At 36.8% G+C, this 22,714-nt stretch overlaps 1 protein-coding gene across 5 annotated transcripts in view; it reads right to left on the bottom strand.

Annotated features, from left to right (window-relative positions):
* Positions 1-22,714, bottom strand: part of COL4A5 (collagen type IV alpha 5 chain) — a 252,771-nt gene that overhangs the window by 63,750 nt on the left and 166,307 nt on the right. For all 5 annotated transcript variants that reach the window (XM_006072346.4, XM_006072342.4, XM_006072345.4 and 2 more), the window contains exons 20-29: positions 18,961-19,134; positions 18,578-18,661; positions 14,247-14,339; positions 11,698-11,768; positions 11,222-11,413; positions 10,251-10,419; positions 8,200-8,292; positions 8,004-8,108; positions 6,684-6,781; positions 4,329-4,479 (exon numbers count right to left, since the gene is read on the bottom strand). In XM_006072346.4, coding sequence (XP_006072408.1) covers positions 4,329-4,479; positions 6,684-6,781; positions 8,004-8,108; positions 8,200-8,292; positions 10,251-10,419; positions 11,222-11,413; positions 11,698-11,768; positions 14,247-14,339; positions 18,578-18,661; positions 18,961-19,134 — 1,230 coding nt within the window. The remainder of the gene's footprint in view (positions 1-4,328; positions 4,480-6,683; positions 6,782-8,003; positions 8,109-8,199; positions 8,293-10,250; positions 10,420-11,221; positions 11,414-11,697; positions 11,769-14,246; positions 14,340-18,577; positions 18,662-18,960; positions 19,135-22,714) is intronic.

The raw sequence follows: 22,714 nt of genomic DNA on the forward strand, positions 1-22,714 counted from the left end.
TGAATTTGTGAAGGAGAAAGCGGTCTCCCCGTACTATTCCTCCACCATCTTAGGACTGCCAGGAAGGTATTTTTAAAAGTGCTTATCTGAGAAGAATTTGTATTGGTTCAGTTTGGGGCTTTTGCTGGCAAAATATAGCCTGGTTAAATTTTGTTCTGCTGTTCTGTTGCTTTAATCAGAATCAATCCAACTTTTTTCAGGAGCATGGGGTTGTTCAGACTTTTCTTGGGGTGCGAAACTGTTTACCAGGAGAGTCTAGTTCCGGAAAGGAAAGCAAGCCAGAAAGGAAAAAAGAAACAATCGCCAAACCAGTTAAGATGAATTCTATTCATATATATAATTAGGGAAATCAAAATCAAGGGGATAGAAGAAACCAATAAAGAAATGAACAAAGGACATGAGCCACTTACATGAAAAATATATATCCTTTAAGCATATGAAAAGATGGTCTATTTCACTCATAATAATGGAAATACCATTATTTTAACTATAAATTTAAATTACCCTGACAGTAAAGGCAAAGGACCTAGTATATCCAAAGAAAATTTTTTAAAAGAACAAAGTTGGAGAACTTACATTACCTGACATCAAGTCATACTATAAAAATACTGTAATGTAAACAGTTGTTACTGACTTAGGATAGTAAAATAGGTAGAATTGAGAGCACAGAAATACACCTACACATAAAAATTATTTCATTTTTGACACAGGCACCAACATAATCCAATGGGGAAAGAGCTATTTTAAATAAATGATGCTAAGCAAAAATCATTTAAAATGGATGACAGTCTCCAATATAAAAGCTAAAACTGTAAAACTTACAAAAATAAAACAGAATATATTTGTAACTTTGGAACAGGGAAAGTTTTCTTAGGCAAAACACAGAAAATAATAATCATACAACAAAAAACTGATAAATAAAAAAATCAATAAAATTAAAACTTTTGCTCATCAAAATACACTGATAATAAAATGAATAGGCAAGCCAGACAGGAATAAAATACTCATAAACATATATTTGACAAAGAACCAGCATGCAGGATATGTAAAGGTCACTTCCAACTTATCAATAAAAAAGGGGAACAAACCATATTTCAAAGTGGGAAAAATATCTGAATGTGTAAATAATCTGCACATACATGCATAAGAGCTCAACATCAATAGTCATCAGGGAAATGCAAACTGAAACCAAAACACATTACCAACATACCTACTAAAATTCAAAAATGAAAAGATCGATAACAGCAAATGCTGGAGAGAATGCAGAACAACTGAAACTTTCATACTGTATTGGTTAGAAAATGATACAATCATTTTGGGAAAAGGTCTATTAGTTTCTTTTTTTACTACTAGGTATAGGTGATTTACAGTATTATATAAGTTTCAGGTGTACAACATAGTGATTCACAATTTTTTTCAATTTTTATTTATTTAAAAAATTTATTTATTTTTTAAGTGGTGGAAAGCTGCTTTATAATTTTGTGTGGGTTTCTGTAATACAATAGTCAGTATTACAGAACAACTGTACTGTGATTCACAATTTTAAAGGTTATATAGTCCATTTATAGCTATTATAAAAATACTGGCTATATTTCTGGTACTGTACAGTATGTCCTTGTAGCTTATTTTATACATAGCTTCTACCTCTTAATCCCTTACCCTATCTTACCCCTCCCCACTGATAACCACTAGATTGTTTTCTATATCTAAGAGTCTGTTCCCTCTTTGTTATATTCACCAGTTTGTTTTTTTTTTTTTAGATTCTACATATAAGCCCTATCATACAGTATTTGTCTTTTTCTGTCTGATTTGTTTCACTAAGCATAATATCCTCCAAGTCCATTCAAGTTGTTGGAAATGGCAAAACTTCATTTTGCCTTTTTTTTTTTTTAACTGTGTGTGCACGTGTGCTCAGTCATGACTCTTTGCAACCCCATGGAATGTAGCCCACCAGGCTCCCCTGTCCATGGGATTTCCCAGGGCAGAATACTGAAGTGGGTTGCTGTTTCCTCCTCCAGAGTGTCTCCTGAGTCTCCTAAAATGGCAGGCAGACTCTTTACCACTGTGTCACCTGGGAAGCCCTGTTGTGAATAGTACTGCCATGAATGGGCTCCCCAGGTGGTGCTAGTGGTAAAGAACCTGCCTGCCAATACAGGAGATGTAAGAGACACTGTGTTCAATTTTTGGGTCAGTAAGATCCCCTGGAGGAGGGCATAGCAGTCTACTCCAGTATTCTTGCTTGTATAATCCCATGGACAGAAGAGCCTGGTGGGCTATAGTCCATAGGGTCGCACAGAGTTGGATACCTGAAGCGATTTAGCATGCACACACTGCAGTGAATATTAGGAGGCATGTGTCTTTTTGAATTATAGTTTTCTCTGGATATATGCCCAGGAGTGGGATTGCTGGATCAATATGGTAGTTCTATTTTTAGTTTTTTGAGAAACTTCCATACTGTTTTCCATAGTGGCTATACCAATTTATGTTCCTACCAATAGAGTACAAGACTTCCCTGTGAAAGGTCTAGTAGTTTCTCATACAACAAACACACATTTTTCTTATGACCCAACATTTCTACTCTCAGCTACTTAATCAAGCATAACGAAAGCATATACCCATTAAAAATTTGTAAAATAATGTTCTTAAGAATTTTCCTCATAATAATACAAAACTTGTCACAGTCCAGGTATCCATCAACATTGAATGGATAGACAAACTTTGATATACTTGTACAACAAAACGCTCAATAAGAAAAAATAAAGAACTACTGATAAACACAACAACGTGAATGGATTTCAAAAACAATAGTCTGAGCGAAAGAAGCCTTACAAAGAAAGTACATGCTGTATAATTCCAAATGGATTTCTAAAATAGGCAGAATTAATTTATGATAAAAAATCATTACAGTATGGTTGCCATTGTGGATGCTAGGGTAAGAACTGAGGAAAGGGTCAAAAGGGAAATTTCTAGCATTATATGTTGATAGGGGTTTGGTGACACAGAATTATGTATCTGCTAAAATCCAGAAAATGTACCCTTAAGATTTGCACATTTCATTTATTGTGAATTTTGTATCAAAGAAAAAGAACCACCATAGAATTGCAATGAATGACAAGCATGCAGCAGTACTGAAGGAGAAGTTATTGCTGTTGTAGTTAACTTTGAGTTGCATTAAAAATAAGTCAATGAAAGGAGAAAGGGATGGACAAATATTTGGCAAATCTTACATAGTAAAATGTTGATAGTAGCATATCAATGGTGGGTATAAAGTAGTCACTATCAAATTCTTTCTACTTTGTTGTATAAATACAATTTTTAAAAATTAAACGTTGGAAGAGAGAAAAAATACCAGTGTAGAATCTAGGTGGTAGATATATGGATTTTCCCTGTACAATTATTGTTAGTATTTTATGTGTGTTTGAAACTTCTCACAATAAAATGTTTAGAAAACTATACTGAGATACCTACTTGTTTCCAACAGTTTGGCAAAAAATCCAAGAGGTCATCAACATACTCATTTAGCAAGGCTATGGGGAAACAAGCACACTCATACATTTTTGCTGGGAGTGTAAAGGGGTACAAGTTTATGGGTGATAAATCCAATTAACTAGAAAGCCCATGTTACTGTCAATATATAGAATCTGTCAATACATAGAAATGCATTTGTCTTTTCATTCAGAAAATCCATTTTTATTGTTCTATTCTAACATTATACATATGAAATTACATGTATGCAAGATTATTCACTGTAGCATTATTTCTAATAAGAAGATTGCTAAAATCCCAATCTAGCAACTAGCAACTGGTAGAACAAACTGTGGTATACCCAAGCAATTCAATACTAGGCAATTTTTTTTTTAAATCATGATCTCTATACACTAATATGGAGGGATCTCTAAAATATAAAGTTAAATGAAATAAGTAAAATGCAAAGAGTCAAAAGGTAGTGCTCTATTTTTCAAGAAAGGTAGGAAATATATATACATATATATGTGTATATATATATATTCCTATTGACTTGTATTTGTATGAAGGAACACCAGAAGGATAAATAACTAAAAAATATCTATACATGTGATGTGGAGGAACAAAGTAGATGGAGATGTGATAAAAGGACAACTTCTTATAAAAGTGTAACTTCAATACATATATATCACCTATACAATGAAATAAAACATAAAAATATCAATGGAGGATTTTTAAAAAACCATGATGGGGAGTAACATGGGCTTTCTAGTTAATTGGATTTATCACCCATAAACTTTCCCAACAGTTTCAATTTCTTCAAAAGTTAAAAGCAAATTAAGAAGCAGTAAATGCCTCCATACCTTTTGGTCCAGGTAGCCCATCCAAGCCAGCTTGTCCTGGAGGACCCTGAGGTCCTGGGAAACCACGATCCCCTTTTGGACCAAGTATTCCTTTGAAACCTGGGAGTCCTGGAGGCCCAGGTGGCCCAGGTAGCCCAAATCCTGGTTCTCCCTAGAGCATACACATGATAAAACACAACAAAATTCCCATGACTTTCTTGGTGTTTACTGTTTACCATAGAGAATTTAAAGCAGACAACACAAGGTAATATTCCCCCCTGCTATGATACAGGGAATAGGATAAATAAATGAAAAGTAATTGGTACAGAACATCTGGAAGGACAGGAAACGGCTTAGTAAAACAAATAGAATTATTTGGTCTGGTTTCAGGACAAGAAAGAAGTATCTGAGAGAGCATGAGACTAAAGAACTCAAGTGAGGAAATGTGATTACAGATTGCTGCTGCTAAGTCGCTTCAGTCGTGTCTGACTCTGTGCAACCCCATAGACAGCAGCCCACCAGGTTCTGCCATTCCTGGGATTCTCCAGGTAAGAACACTGGAGTGGGTTGCCATTTCCTTCTCCAATGCATGAAAGTGAAAAGTGAAAGTGAAGTCACTCAGTTGTGTCTGACTCTTCGTGACCCCATCGACTGTAGCCCACCAGGCTCCTCCATCCATGGGATTTTCCAGGCAAGAGTACTAGAGTGGGTTGCCACTGCCTTCTCCAGATTACAGATTAGGTGATTATTTTACATTTGACTAAGAATGATAATGGAATTGTGGGTTTTGTATAAAATGTCCATTTACTTAGAGGTGAATACTGAAGTATTATATGTATTTATGAGCCTCCCAGGTGGCTCAGTGGTAAAGAATCTGCTTGCCAATGCAGGAGATACGGGAGACATGAGTTCAAGCCCTGGGTAGGGAAGATCCCCTACAGGAGGAAATGGCAACCCACTCTAGTATTCTTGCCTGAAAAATCCCATGGACAGAGGAGCCTGGTGGGTTACAGTCCATGAGGTCACAAGAGTCAGACATGACTGAGCGAGCAAAACACATATATATTTATATGTGAAATGACACAATATTGAGATTTAGGTTAAAATCTTTCAGCAAGGGAAAAAAAAAGAGTAGATGAAGCAAATATGATAAAATATTGATAATTTGGCATCTGAGTGACAGGTATATGAAAGTTCATTGTTATTAGTCCTTGCAGTTTTGCGTTCATTTGAAAAGGTTTATAATAAAATAAAAACAATTACTAGAGAAGTGATTTCTCATGAGAACTGTGGTCATGATCAATGTTTCTTTCCATGGGAAAAAATGTAGTAATGATAAAAACACAGGAAATTTAAATTAATTAAGCACAGAGAAAATACAGGAACAGTTAGGATAATTATGTACCACAATAGTTTGCTGAAGACTGACTAAGGAAAATTTTAGATCAGATAAAATATAATAAGAGGAGAGGAAACCAACTTAAACACAGTATTATTATTACTAAGTCAATAGCAGTGATTTGAATTATGTATCTGGGATGGAACAGAGGGAAAAAGTATGAGACGTGCTTGACATGATGTGTGTGTGTGTGTGTTAGTCACTTAGTCATATTCAACTCTTTGTGATCCCAAGGACTATAGCGTGCCAGACTCCTCTGTCCATGGGATTTTTCCAGGCAAAAATACTGGAGTGGGTTGCCATTCCCTTTTCCAGGGGATCTTCCCGACCCATGGATCAAACTCAGGTCTCTTACACTGCAAGCGGTTTCTTTACTGCTTGAGCTACCAGTGAAGCCCACTTGTGATATTCAACACCATTTCAACCAACCACCATACAGACATGGGCAGAGATTAAGTGGAATAGCGAAACTACAGAAAAGCACAGAGGAAGCTGACGATTGTATTCTCTCATTCTCATCAAATAACCAGTCATTCTAAAACAAGTTCAGAATTTTTTTAAAATTTTGCTTCAAATTCGACCTCTTGGACTATTAAATAAGTGTTTGGAGTTAAATATTTTTAAATAAAAATACAGTAAGTTAAGTGCTATTTATATAGTACAGACTTGGGATGATGTCTAAGTCAAAATAGAGAAAGCTAAGGGAAGGAAAGGCTTCCCTGGTGGCTCAGATGGTAATGAATCCACCTGCAATGCAGGAGATGTGGGTTCGATCCCTGGGTTGGGAAGATCCCCTGGAGGAGGGCATGGCAACCCACTCCAGTATTCTTGCCTGGAGAATCCCATGGACAGAGGAGGCTGGTGGGCCACAGTCCACAGGGTTGCAAAGAATCGGACACAATTGAGCAACTAAGCACAACACAAGAAAGGTAGGCGGAATAGAAAAAGAAGAAGGAAGGAAGTAAAATGTCTCAGACCTTTGGTCCTGGAAAGCCTGGTGGCCCAGAAGGACCTTCTAGACCGATTCTTCCAGGTGATCCAGGTGCTCCTGGAGGTCCTGGAATTCCAGGAAAACCTGTAAATTAGAAGTCATTTTTAATCCCCAAAGAGAAGACACTGTAAGAAAGATACCCAAACTCCTAAACCCACATTTCACCCTATTATATCATGCTTAGTGACTACAGTAAGATGTTAAAAGCACAATGACATTCTAGATGACTATTTCAGACCAAGCCTTACAAATACCTGATATTCTCTCTCAATCACCTTGTGGTCCTATTATTTTCATACAGGGCTAAATAGCATTTGTGGCTAATGCTCTTCTAAAAGAAAGTAAAAGCTATTACCAATGAGATAGAAGAACTAAACTTAAGAGATGAATTCCACACAAAAATGCAGAGAAACTTTTATTCTGCTTACATCTGGATATAGTATGATAAAAGGCCTACCACATAATTCTGGAAATGAGCTAAAAACAACGCAGATGTTATACACATATATACACATAAAATCAAATCTGACTCTTTTGAAGTCATTTAGTATAAATGATTAAGGACACATTTAAGCACTGTTCTCAGATCAAGACACATGTTTGCAGTTCATGAGAAAAAGTTCTGTGAAGAATAAAGCAGAACTGAAGCAACAGCCCTAGAAGTTTCAGCGAATCATGAGAATATGACTTAAGGATAAAACATTACTTGGATAAATGTGTGCAATAAATCAGTTTTCTGTTTAATATAATCCATTCATTTAACAAATATCTACTGAGTGCTTACTATGTGCCAAAAACTCTTTTGAGTCCTTAAAATATAATGGTGAACACAAAAGACACATTACTATGATTTTTAAAATTTATATATCATTTTTGCATATCTAGGATTTAGATGTTTCCTTGTCTGGAAAGTTTTAGATAAAGACAACAAAACTTTAGCGCACACATTCTGTGACTTTTCATTTAAAACTTTTTATTACACAAAGGGTCTTCCTTAATGGCTCAGCAGATAAAAGAATCTGCCTGCAATGCAGGAGACATGCATTTAATCCCTGGTTGGGAAGATCCCTTGGAGGAGGAAATGACAACCCACTCCAGTATTCTTGCCTGAAAAATTCCATGGACACAGGAACCTGCTGGGTTACAGTCCAAACGATAGTAAAGAGTCAGACGTGACTGAGCACTGAGCAAACTACACACAGAAAAAGTTAAAACTAATATAGTTTATCTATTGTGTAAACTATATCACAGAATAATATCACTTTAAGCAGTTAACCTACCTTGGCTGCTACCCAGTCCTACATACCTTTGGGACCAGGTGGTCCAGGAAGCCCGATTCCAGGGATACCCGGTTCTCCTTTGCTACCAGGTATTCCTGGCAAGCCTGGCTGGCCCGGGAGTCCAGGTTCACCTATGGAGAAACAGCAGTTTTTTTTCTGGAAGTAGCCAAAGAAAGAAGCCAACAAATGTTGAGGACATGGCCAAATAAATTCCTCACATACCTGGAAGACCTACTTCACCATCTCTGCCTGGGTGACCAGGCAGGCCAGGCTTCCCTGGTTGGGTTATGGTCTGACCTGGATCACCTTTAGGACCTATGTGGGAATTAACAGTGAATAGGAAGTGTTCACTTGACTAAAGACCTCCATTAATTAAAACAAAAAAATATTTATAATCTTTTGAAAATGCAAACTAATAAAAATTCAAGAGAAAAACAATCATATATATTTTCAAGGAAGATACTAAACAGAAGAATGAAATTTCAAAGAGAAAAGTATATTACAGTTTTAAGAATTTTCATGAAGATAGCATCTATAAAAATATTAGGCATCTGTAAAAATATTTTCTAAATGCAGCTCAAAAGAAAAATATTTCTTTTTGGTTAACTACTGGTACTTTAAGGTTTTATGTGCGCAAAGTCCAAGTACACATACTACTCATTAACTAAAATAAGACTTTGAAAAAGGTTGAGGATAAAGATGGATTTCTTAATCATGGCATAAAAAGCACTAACCATGAGAGAAAAGACTGATAAATTTGGCTACACTCAAATTGATTTCTGTTCATTAAAGACACCATAAAGAGAGTGAAAAGGGTAAGCCACAGTGAATGAAGATTTTGCAAAATAAATAGCTAAGAAAGAACTAATACACAGAATACACACACACACACTCCCCTCCAAATCAGTAAGAAAAACAATCCCAAAGAACAAATGGTCAAAACACTTGAATAGAAATGTCACAAATGGAAAATTCAAATGGTCAACAAACATATGAAAATATTAATGTTTGAACTTTATGTTAATGGAATCATGGGGTAAGTATTCTTCATGTTAACTTTGTGTATGGATATTGCATATTCATTTTTATTCATTTATATATCAGAGAAATATAAAATAAATCTGCCACCCTATATATCACACTCAACAGACTGGCAAAAGTGTAAAAGTAGCAATACAAAATGTTTTTGAAGATATAGACCAATAATAAATTTCTAATACTGCTGGTGGGAGTATGAATTGATACAACTGCTTTGGACATGGTTTGGAATTATCTGGTAAAACTGAAGATGTATTTATTCTATGCCTCAAAAATGCAAATCTTAAATACATACCCTAACCCAGTGACTGGCAATTGTTTTCTGTAAAGGACTAGACAGCATATACTTTAGGCTTTGTGGGCCATACATGGTCTCTGTAGCAACAACTTACCTCTGCAGCAGTAGTGCAAAAGCAAGCATAACAATAGTGAATGGGTGTGAATCTGTTCAAATAAAACTTTCATTTATGACAACATGTGGAGGGTCAGATTTGATTTATGAACTGTAGTTTGCTGATCCTTGCCACAGAGCACAAGAATATATAATAGAACGCACATAGAAGCATTATAATAACAGGCCCGAACAATAAATAATCCAATTGTCCATTAACAATAGAATGCATAAATCAATGGTGACACATACACAGTGGGACACTGTACAGCAATAAAAATGCTATATCCATATACAAAGTTAACATAAAGAATATTCACCCTATGATTAACATAAAGTTCAAAAAGAAGCATAAAGTACTTTATTTAGGAATATATATCTAGGTGATAAAACTATTTATGGAAGAAAATTATGCAAAAGTGAAGGCAGTGTTTACCTCTGGAGAAATGGAAGAAGATTTTTATCAGGAAAAGACAGAGAGGGGAGCATAGGTTTCCAGAATACTGGCAAGGTATATTTCTTGGCACATGTGGTAGTTACATGTGTGTTTCTATTGTAATTATTTGTTAAACTTTGCATTACGTATCATGCACTTAAAAACAACAACAGGAACAATAAATACAGTCAGAGAAACTTTAAAGAGAAGGCATTCTTAAAACATACACACACACGCACACACATGCACATACACATTTATGTTTCCTTGCTAAGGAGCTCTGGAAAGCCCAAATATAAATAGCCAGGGAAAAACACCTCTCATGAAAGGAACCCAAAATGGTCAAAAGATAATGCATTTCTGTTTTTAAGCACCAAACTAAAAATGAAACAACCATAGCAAACTCACCTGGTATTCCTGGTTGGCCTGGATTTCCTGCCACACCTTGTATGCCTTTTTCACCTACTGGACCTGGAGGGCCAAAACCAACAGGGCCCATAGGCCCCCTATTTCCTGGGAGACCTGGCAAACCTGGGTTCCCAGGGGGACCTCTTTCACCCTTAAAAGCCATTCCACCCTGAAAGGGAAAAGTTTAATACAGAAATACATAGATATAACAGCTATCTGTAGGTTGGTATTACTTAGTACAGCTAGAGAAATGATACAGCCATAATAGTTCTTCTTAAAAACTGAGTGTGTGTTACTATGGGATGGTATGTGTGATCACTCTATTTATACATTCTTTCATTCAACAAATATTTTTTGAGTTCCTACTATGTGCCAGGAACTGGTGATAGAGCAAAGAATAAAAATAGACTAAAGTCTCTAAGTTCATTAAGCTTACATTCTAGTGTTAAGTCAAAAAGTTTACAGGCTAGTTAACATTTTATAAAGTATCGCTTTCTACCTAAATATCCTAGGCTGTGTGTTGCACACAAAATAAGACTCTACTCATTTACGTTCAATCTTTAGGCTCCATGGCACATTTAACACAGCCATCTACTCACACTAATCTCTAAGCTTACTGTATATAAACCAAATTAGACCCTTGTTGTCAGGTCTAAACAAAACCACACAAGGCTATATAGGATAAGAAAATGGGAAACTTACACTGATCTACAGGCATCTTAACCTTCTGCCTATTTGGTCATAGCAAACAGTACTCAACATAATAGTGGGTTACACAGAAAGAATTAACAAAACCACTTAGAGAAAAGAATTATAAAGAAACTCTACATAGTCAATAACAATGTGCCATTAGTACATATAATCACATTCTTTTAAGCATTGATGAGATGTTCATCTCAGCACCAGGCCCATCCTAGAAAACATCACTAACAATTTGACACCACAAAATCAAGAATATCAAACCAACTTACAGGTTCTCCTTTGGGGCCAGGAAGTCCTGGCAATCCATCCTGTCCAGGGGTGCCAGGTAAACCAGGAAGCCCTGGAGCTCCAGGGGAACCCAAATCTCCTTTGTCACCCTTCATTCCTGGAAATGTGAGGATGTCACCAGGTTCACCTTTAGGTCCAGGAAAGCCTGGAGCACCTGGAGCTCCTGGTATGCCCTGAGGGGTTAAAAAGGAAATAAAAGTGGAAAAAAAGAGGAGAGAGAAGAAAATCAGTTTCTTTTTTTCTAATATGTTCTCCAGTTTATCCAATCAACCTGCCCAATAACATTTAGTGTACAAAGCTATGAGTCAAATGAGACATATGAGCCTGCAAGAGTAAAAGAATCAAATAAATCATAATATAAAAACTAAATTTCCTTTATATATATCCACAAGTGAAAACCCAAGGTGTAAATGGGTTTCTTCTATTTCTTTTGCTCTATAATATACTCAAAACTTACTGTTAATCCTTTGGGACCAGTTGCACCAGCATGTCCTTTTTCGCCCTTCTGTCCAGGGAAACCAAGAGATCCTAATACACACACACACACACACACACACAGAGAGAGAGAGAGAGAGAGAGAGAGACGAGAGAGAGAGAGAGAGAGAGAGGGAGGGAGGGAGAGAGGGAGGGAGAGAGAGGGAGAGAGGGAGAGAGGAGAGAGTCAAATGAGCTTTGGGCTTGAAATTTTGATAAAGCTTATATAAACATCAACAAGTCAGGGAGTCAAGTCTTAAAGTAAAAACATCATTCAATCTCATTTGACAAGTCACATGTTGATTTCTCTATTTTATGTTCTCAAGATACAGAGATAATCCCTTCTTTTAGGTAAATCTAACCTTTCATGGTATATACAACATTGTATCCTTCAGTTCAGTTCAGTTCAGTCGCTCAGTCGTGTCCAACTCTTTGCGACCCCATGAATTGCAGCACGCCAGGCCTCCCTGTACATCACCAACTCCCAGAGTTCACTCAAACTCATGTTCATTGAGTCAGTGATGCCATCCAGCCATCTCATCTTCTGTCGTCCCCTTCTCCTCCTGCCCTAATCCCTCCCAGCATCAGGGTCTTTTCCAATGAATCAACTCTTTGCATGAGGTGGCCAAAGTATTGGAGTTTCAGCTTCAGCATCAGTCCTTCCAATGAACACTCAGGACTGATCTCCTTTAGGATGGACTGGTTGGATCTCCTTGCAGTCCAAGGGACTCTCAAGAGTCTTCTCCAACACCACAGTTCAAAAGCATCAATTCTTCGGTGCTCAGCTTTCTTCACAGTCCAACTCTCACATCCATACATGACCACTGGAAAAACCATAGCCTTGACTAGACGGACCTTTGTTGGCAAAGTAATCTCTCTGCTTTTCAATATGCTATCTAGGTTGGTCATAACTTTCCTTCAAAGGAGTAAGTGTCTTTTAATTTCATAGTTGCAATCACCATCTGCAGTGTATTTCCAATTCCAAAGTGTCTCAAAGCTTGTAGCTACCAAGTACTATGCATAGAAGTACTCAGCTTCTATAAGCATCCCATTGTCAAAGGCAGAACGAGATAAGGACAAAGTCTGCATATTTTTCTCTGTTCTTACTTGAACAATTTTCCTAGATTCCTACCAGTTCTTTATTTGGTTTATCACTCCCTAAAATTTACTTTATGAAAAAGGATTGGTGCTCAAAGACTAGAGGAACTACTACTAAAGCAGTGTTTTCAAAATGGTTCCCTGAAACAGATGCATTTGCACCACCTGGGTACTGGCTAGAAATGCTAATTCTTGGGCCCTCCATCTCAGGTCTACTGAATCAAAAATTTGGGGGGTGGGACCCAGCAATATGGGTTTTAACAAGCCCTCCAAATAATTCTGATGCACTCCCAAGTTTGAAAATCACTAGACCAGAAGTACAAGGCTAGATGATGAACTTCCAGGGGCAGCTATTAGACTTGCTGAAAATCTATTTCCAAGCACCAAATGAAATGGTTCACTAGGGAGATACACTAGACAGAAAGGTAAGAGATCTGGTGTCTATTCTCAGCCCTGACTGACTCAGACATAAAGTGTGATTTCAAGAGAATATTGGGGTATTCCAAGAAGCAGCTAAGTGAAAGTGTTGTGGGTCTGATGGATATCAAATACAGTTCTGCTTGGAAATGGGGAAGGAGTTATATATAGAAAGAGGAAGACAAATATCATATGATACTGGTTACATGTGGAATCTAAAAAAAAAAGGGTACAAATGAACCTATCTACAAAATAGAATTAGAGTCACAGATGTAGAAAACAAATTTATGGCTACCTGGGAGTAAGTGGGGGATAAATTGGGAGACTGGGATTGACACATACACACCACTATACATAAAATAGATAATTTATTAATAAGGACCTTCTGCATAGCACAGGGAACTCTACTCAATACTTTGTAATGGCTTATATGGGAAAAGAATCTAAAAAAGGGTGGATATATGTATGTATATGTGTCTGATTTATTTTGCACTGCAGAAATTAACACATTATAAATCAACAGTACTCCAATGAAAATTACAAAAAAAGAGGAACAGTTTTTAAATTAAAATGAATAAAGAGGAATATTGGCAGTTGATTTCCAAAATCTAGTAAAAGCCCCATTTCTCAATGATAACATATGATACATCCCAATGACTAGAATCTGACACTGGAAATGATATTCAGGGGTCAAGCATTATTAACATTTTCCCCAGTTTTCTGGAATAAAAAAGTCTGACTCTGTTTAAGTTATTTTCTTCACCATATGGAAAATAAGGAAGATATTTTTCCTGGAATAATATTGTTGAAATGCTTAATAGAAAATGTGGGTAGCTTCAGGTATAGAAAGCAAGAGCATAATTTATTTCATAGCAGATACTGATATTACATATTCAATTATTTATGAATATGAATGACTAGCTATAAAAGGAAAAACTGGCATCATTCTAAAACTATAAGCTCACCAATATCTAGCCAGAAATATTTTAAAGGTTGTCCCAAGGCAGAATGTTTTACCTGGGGGACCTGGAAGACCTGGCAAACCAGGCTGACCTGGAGGCCCTGAAACACCAGTTCCAATACAGTTGAAGCAGGTGTCACCTTTGTCACCTAGAGAAAACCATAATAAAAAACAAATTTTACTTCAATGGTTACATATATCTTCTTTAGACAGGTTCTAAAGAACTTAGCAGGGATTCCCAGGGGGATCTATGGTAAAGAATACCCCAGCCAATGCAGGACAAGCCAGTTCAATCCCTGGGTTGGGAAGATCCCCTGGAAGAGGAAACGGCAACCCACTCCAGTATTCTTGCCTGGAAAATCCCATGGACAGAAAAGCCTGACGGGCTACAGTCCATGGGGTTGCAAAAAGTTGGACATGACTGAGTGACTGAACACAAGGAAGTTTGCACTAAAGGACAATATTCCCACGCAACAGTGTAGTTAGAGAAGCTTATATTTAGAATCAATTCATTTGATATATATTTACTGAGCACCTACTATGTGCCAAGCACTATTAGAGGGGTCTATAATACATGATAAACAAAACAGACAAAATCCATACATGCATGGTGCTCACATTCTACCATTGGCTGAGTAAGTTAAACTGGATATACTTAGGGATGGGTGGCAGGTTGCAATTTTGAATAAGATAGTCAGGATAGAAATCATTGAGAAGATGACATATGATAAAAATAAAAACTTAAAGGACATGGCATGTGTGCAACAACTGTAGAGCAGTCCAGGCAGAAAGAGTAGCTATGTCTTCTAGCACACAGAAAGAATATCAAGGAGAAGAGATTACTGGAATAGAGTGAGGAAGGGAAACCAGCTCAGACCATTAACAGGTTATAACAAGTGGTATATTATAAAATATCATATAGGCCACCATGAAGACTGTGGCTTTTACTGTGAGTAAAATAAGAATCTAGGAGAAGAAATTCAAGAGAAAAGCAACATGATATGACAAGTTTTAAAAGGAGGACTCTGGTTGCTATGTTAAGAATGTGATCTAAGTACAAGGATGGAAACATATTAACTATGTAAGTAGCTACTGCTGAAGTGATCTAGGAGAGATGGAAGCTCATTCCAGAGTGACGGCAATGAACATGATGAGAATTGGTTAGATTCTGGACATATTTGAAGGTAGAGCCAATGGGATTTTCTCATGGATCACATAAAGAATGCAAAAGAAGGGGGGAATCAAAGATGACGTCAATATACATCAAAAATCAAAATAAAAAAGGAAAACAATAAAGCTTTTAGAAGAAAACATAGAGGAATATCATCAGGTCCTTGGGGTAAGCAAAGATTTCTAAAATAGAACAGAAATAGCACTAATCATAAAAGAGGATGTTTATAATTTGATTTCTGTTAATTAACAACCTCTCTTCAAGAAAAGACATGAGTAAAAAATCAAGTCACAGAACAGGAGAATATATTTGTGATACATATATCCAACAACCCAATTAAACACAGAAAAAAATAAGTACTTTACAAAGAGAATGTACAAACTATACAAGAGGCTCAGCATCAATAATTGTGAGAGAAGTGGAAACTAAATTCTCTTTGTCAAATGGTTTGGTGATATCTATGGAATCAAAATCTATACCTATCCTGCTGCTGCTAAGTCGCTTCAGTCGTGTCCGACTCTGTGCGACCCCATAGACGGCAGCCCACCAGGCTCCCCTGTCCCTGGGATTCTCCAGGCAAGAATACTGGAGTGGGTTGCCATTTCCTTCTCCAATGCGTAAAAGTAAAAAGTGAAAGTGAAGTCGCTCAGTCGTGCCTGACTCTTAGCGACCCCATGGACTGCAGCCTACCAGGCTTCTCCGTCCGTGGGATTTTCCAGGCAAGAGTACTGGAGTGGGTTGCCATTGCCTTCTCCGATAAGGTTTACACAACAGGAATGAATGCTTATATCCTATAATACATACATACATATATATATATATATATATATGTATATACACACACATATATGTATGTATGACATAATATATATATGAATGTTCATAGCAGCTTTATTCATAATAGCCCCAGACCAAATGCCCATTAACATTAGAATGGATATTTAGGAATATTTAATAGACATAATATTAAGCAAAACAAACCAGATAAAATATTAAGACATAAAAGGGCCTATATGATTCCATTTCTACAAAGTTCAAGGCAAACTGAGAGGACAAAACAGTGGTTACCTTTGCAAGTGCTGATGAGGATGCACAAAAGAGTCTTCTAGAATCCTGGTTAAGTTCTAAATTTTGATTTAGATAGCAGTTACATATGAGATGATAGACACACATATAGAGATACACATATAGAGACAGAGTGTATATAGAGAGAGACATATCTATATAGATAGAGACATATCTATTATATGTGTGTGTGTGTGTGTGTATGTAGCTCAGTTGGTAAAGAGTCTGCCTGCAATGCAGGAGACCCGGGTTCGATCCCTGGGTCAGGAGGATCCCCTGGAGAAAGAAATGGCAATCCACGCCAGTATTCTTGCCTGGAGAATCCCATGGACAGAGGAGCCTGGCGGGCTACAGTTCATGGGGTCACAAAGAGTTGGACACGACTGAGAGAATAACACTTTCATTTTCAACACTTTCCACATAGAAGATAAAATCATCACAGTGTCTTACAAGGTCCTGTATGATCTGCCACAGACTGCCCCCTCCCTCAAATTATATTACATCATATTCTACGGTTCTCCTCCCAGCCCTGCCATGCACCCTGGCCTAGGCTCAGTCTACTCCAGTCACAATGGCTCCCTTTCACATATATGCCAGGGAGGAAAGAATAAAAACAGAGCATGTAATTTATTGAAAACCAAGTGAATAAACTGCTTAAAGAATGCAAAAATCAAGTAAAATAAGGACTGAGACAATATTTGAATTGGTAATGAATAATCCCATGGACAGAGGAGCCTGGTGGGCTATAGCCCATACAGTCACAACACTGAAGTGACTTAACACACACAGGCTACTGGTGACTTTGATAAAAACAGCATCTATGGAGTGATGCGAGTGTGTGTGTGTGTGGGGGGGCGAGTCCTGATTAGAGTACGTTTAACAGAAAACGATGGGCTTTCCTAATAGCTCAGCTTATAAAGAATCCGCCTGCAATGCAGGAGACCCAGGTTCAATTCCTGGGTCAGGAAGATCCACTGGAGAAGGGATAGGCTACCCACTCCAATATTCTTGGGCTTCCCTGGTGGCTCAGCTGGTAAAGAATCCACCTGCAATGTGGGAGACCTGGGTTCAATCCCTGGGCTGAGAAGGTCCCCTGGAGAAGTGAAAGGCTACCCTCTCCAGTATTCTTGCCTGGAGAATTCCATGGACTATATAGTCCATGGGGTTGCAAAGAGTCAGACACGACTGAGCGACTTTCATTTCACTAACAGAAAATGAGAGGAGAGGAGAGTTATCTAGAGACAGTGAGTAGAAAATTATTGAAGAGTTTTGCTGCAAATGAAAGAACAGGAATAGAGGAATATCTAGCAGCTGAAGTGAGATTATTATAAGATATTTTTTAGATGGGTAAACAAACACATATTTGTATACTGCTAGGAATGATCCAGTGAAAGGGGAAAATTGATGATATGGGAGAGACAAGAATTTCTCAAATGAATCTTTGAGGGAAACAAGAGGAAATGGAATCTATTGTACAAGGAAGAACTATTTTAGATAGGAGCAGGAACAATGATCAGCAGGAGGCAGAATAAATGTGGTGGTGGTGGCAATTTGTGAAAGTTCTCTTGTTATTGCTTCAACTGGTCTGTGGAGGAGGAAGCTAAGTCAGAATCCTAAAATAAGAATAGAAGAGGATGTGTTAGAAGTTTGAAAAGGGAAAACCAGGTGCAGGCTCAGAAGAGGTGGTAATTTGGAATTTGTTGTTGTTCAGTCACTTAGTTGTGCCCAACTCTTAGCAACCCCATGGACTGCAGCATGCCAGGCTTTCCTGTCCTTCACTATTTCCCACAATTATTGAATTACCAGGGCTATGTTTTGGTTCCAATGGCAGGAGACGAGGGCAAAGAAGTCAAAAGTTTATGCATGGGAATTTAAGCTGGGTTAAGAGATAAGAAAAGACTTCAAAAGGCTGAGGGATAATAAAGGTTGGCAGGTTTCACTTAGTTTGAAGTAATGTTGGAGTCAGGTTATTAGAGGTAGTGAGCTAGATAGATAGGATATAGTGGTCAGGAAATCACAATTTGGAAGTGTTCACTATTGGTAATGTATGGTCTTGGGGTCTGACCATGGGAGTGAGTGGCTGAGGAAGGGTGGAGGATATAGGGAATTTTGCTAATGATTTGAAAGAATGAAGGAATATGGGGATCAAACCTTTCATTCCTTGTTCTCCTTGGAGTCCTCTATCACCTGGAGATCCTGGAGGGCCAGGAGGGCCTGCTTCACATATCTTATCACCTGAGATAAGATAAAGCAATAATAGCAAGCCAATTGTAAAATATCCAGAAGACTCAACAAAAAGAAAGTCTGATAGGCTAGAAAAAAAAAGATTTATTTTCAGTTGTTTCTATAATATTAATGACAATTTGAAGAACAAATTTAAATATCAAATAATCACCATAAATCAAAAGTAGAAGCAGCAGAAGATTCTTATTTATCAGAAATACAAGAATGATGCAAACCATCAGATTCACTTATAAATGAAGATAAAACAAATACAAAAACAGAACTTAATAGGAGAAAAGTATATAGCTTACTAGGAGGGATGTGAGGGCCGGGAGGGCCAGGGGGGCCAGGAGGACCAGGAGCCCCAGGCTGTCCATCAAGTCCAGGAGATCCAGGAATGGAAATTCCAGGTGGGCCTTCATCACCTTTCTGGCCTCTTTCCCCAGGAAAGCCAGGGGGTCCAGGAGGACCTATAACTGCAGGTCCTAAGATAAAAACAAATACCCATTAAAGTGATCAAAATGATCTTATTTCAGACATATTACTTTGGGTCTCAATGAGACATTAAGTAATGATAAAATCTTTCTTTAATGTATTAATATCAGTTATGGTCTTATTTTTTTTCTATGTATAATACGAGCTATGTTCTTATTTTTTTCTATGAGAATCAACATGTAGAGAAAAGATGGAAAGTCCCAATAATGTAAGTACCAGTTTGAATATAAGAAAGAATAAAGTAGTTTTATTACTTTTGGAGGGCTTTCCTGGTGGCTCAGGTGGTAAAAAAAAAAAAAATCTGCCCACAATGTGGGAGACCCAGGTTTGATCCCTGGGTCGGGAAGATCTCCTGGAGAAGGAAATGGCAACCTACTCTAGCATTCTTGCCTGGAGAATCCAATGAACAGAGGAGCCTGGAGGGCCTCAGTCATGGTGTTGCAAAGAGGTAGACACAACTAAGCAACTAACACTCACATTACTTTTGGAAACGTACTAGTAACTAACTGTCTACACTTTGACATTACGATCTCTTAATCTCTGAAATACTAGAAAGCCACTGACAAGAGAAGAGGCATCTCAAAGTTTTCAGGTAAACATGGCTCTGTTTCTGGACATTCTTCTGTTCTGCTGTCTCTTCCTGCATCACTAACACATTTTTTCATTACTGCAGCTTTATAATATTTTCAAAACTGGCAAGGAAAATATACTCATCTTTGTTCTTTTTAAAACTATCTTTGTTCTTTTTAAAACCATCTTCACTACACTTACAAATTTATTCTTCTAAATAAATTTCAGAACCAGCTTATCAGTTACATTTTAAAAAATCACTGGTATTTTGAATGAGATTAATTTGAATTTAAAGATTAAATTTTGGTAGAATCACCTGTATATAATACTGAATTCCCACATCAAGTAATAATTACTTATATCTTTCCATTTATTTATTAATTTTATATTATTTAATAATATTTTATAAAGTTGTGCAAAGAGATCTTATACATCTTTTGTTAGGTTTATTCATGGGTAAATTTGATTGCTAATGTGAATTTTATTGTTGTTTCTATTGTTAACTGATTTTTTCCCCTCATGTATGTTTAATTATTTTCTTACTGGCTTAAAGCAAATCACTTAAATTTTCAATTCATATTTGGATACCTTGCAAACATTAAGTTCTGATAATTTGTCACTTGATTCTTTTAGGTTCTCTGAGTAGATAATCACATGGCTTTTGAATAACCAAAATGTGGGGGGGGTTTGTTTTCCATCCATATACCTCTTTTTCTTCTTCCAGACTTACTGGCTGGGATCTTTAGTTTAAGAACAAATAGCATTGGTGACCATTGGTGACCATCTTTATCTTATTCTTGACTTGAATGGGAATACTCCTGATGTTTCACCACAAAGTATATTTCCTGCACAGTCCTGTACTTCCTGTATGAAGTAGACTGCTTCATCAAATTGAGATAGTTCCCTTCCAATCTTAGGATGCATGTTGATGTATGGCAAAACCAATACAATATTGTAAAGTTAAAAAAAAATTATTAAAAAAAAAGAATTTTTTTCCTTTTAAAAATAGGTATTAAATTTTGACTGTTTTCTTTTTATCTATTGTCCTATTCCTTTTTAATATGTCAAGGTAGTCAATTAAAGTAATGTTGAACCATCCATGTAATCTTAGGGTAAATACTATTCAGTTACAAATACATTATTTAATATACTTCTGAATTGATAATATTTAAGATTGTTACTCCTACATTCATAAATAATATTGAACTATAGTTACTTCCAGTAACTACAGTTCAATATTATAGTTTGGTATCAATTGTTAAATTGAATTTCCTTTTTAAAAAAGTGTTCTGAAACAGTTTTTAAACTATGAGAATTGCCTGCTCAGGAATTTGGTAAAATTCATTCATAAAACCCACCCACAAAACTAATACTTTTTCAGGGAGACCTTTAACCTTCCAAAATCTTCTATGGCAATTGATCTACTTAGGTGTCCCACTTTCTCAGGAAAATTTTTATTAAATTATGTTTCATGAAGAATGTATATTTCATATAGAATTTCAAAAATATTGACAATTTTATAGTTTTCTTATAATTCAAGAATTTGAATTGTATTTTATGGTATCTTTTTTTCTTTACTGATTTTGAGTCTTTTCCTGCCTTTATCTTGATCTTACTTTATTTTTACCTTTATCAAGTTTTCCATCTATTTTGTTTATGCTTCTGTTTTAAAAATTTTATTGGCATATAGTTGACTTACAATGTTGTGTTAGTTTCTGGTATACAGCAAAGTAAGTCAGTTATACATAAACATATATCCACTCTCTTTTAGATTATTTTTCCATATGAGTAGAGTTCCCTGTGCTATACAGTAGGTTCTTATTAGTTATCTATTTTTGTATGTGTGTGTGCATGCATGCATGTGCTACGTCTCTCAATTGTGACCAACTCTTTGAGATGCCATGGACTGTAGCCTGCCAGGCTCCTCTGTCCATATATAGTAGTGTACTATGTCAATCCCAATCTTCCAATCCCGCCCCCCACCCCATATCCATATGTTTGCTTTCTACATCTGTTCTTCTATTTCTGTTTGTAGATAAGTTCATTTGTACCTTTTTTTTTTTAGATTCCAGATATAAGCAGTATCACATGATATCTTTCTCTGACTTCACTTAGTATGACAATATCTAGGTCCATCCATGTTGCTTCAAATGGCATGTGCTTGTTTTATTTCTTACTATTTTTACAACTTAGCTCATTTAAGTTTAGGATCTCTAATTTTGTGATCAATTAAGTGTAAGACTTTTGGCTATATTTAATGAATTTTGATATGAAATTGTTTAGCATTTAGTAGTTCATCATCTCCATTTCCAGAGAAGGCAATGGCACCCCACTCCAGTACTCTTGCCTGGAAAATCCTATGGACGGAGAAGCCTGGTAGGCTGCAGTCCATGCAGTCGCTAAGAGTCTGACATAACTGAGTAACTTCACTTTCACTTTTCACTTTCATGCACTGGAGAAGGAAATGGCAACCCACTCCAGTGTTCTTTTGCCTGGAGAATCCCAGGGACGGGGGAGCCTGGTGGGCTGCCGTCTCTGGGGTCACACAGAGTCAGACACGACTGAAGTGACTTAGCAGCAGCAGCAGCATCTCCATTTCTGTATCTTCTTTACCTATAGAGCTATTTACAAATGTGTACTTTAATATAAAAATATTTGGTGGTTTTTGTTAATTTCTAACTTAATTTTACTGTGGTCACAGAGTATGGCCTGCATATACTTTTTTTTTAATTTATTTTTTAATGAAGGATAATTGCTTTAAAGAATTTTGCTGTTTTCTGTCAAACCTCAACATGAATCAGCCATAGGTATACATATATCACCTCCCTTTTGAAACTCCCTCCCATCTGCCTCCCCATCCCACCTCTCTAGGTTGATTCAGAGCCCCTGTTTGAGTTTCCTGAGCCATACAGCAAGTTCCCGTTGGCTATCTATTTTACAGATGGTAATGTAAGTTTCCATGTTACTCTTTCCATACATCTCACCCTCTCCTCCCCTCTC

The sequence above is a fragment of the Bubalus bubalis genome, chromosome X (assembly GCF_019923935.1).
Source record: "Bubalus bubalis isolate 160015118507 breed Murrah chromosome X, NDDB_SH_1, whole genome shotgun sequence".
NCBI lineage: Eukaryota > Metazoa > Chordata > Mammalia > Artiodactyla > Bovidae > Bubalus > Bubalus bubalis.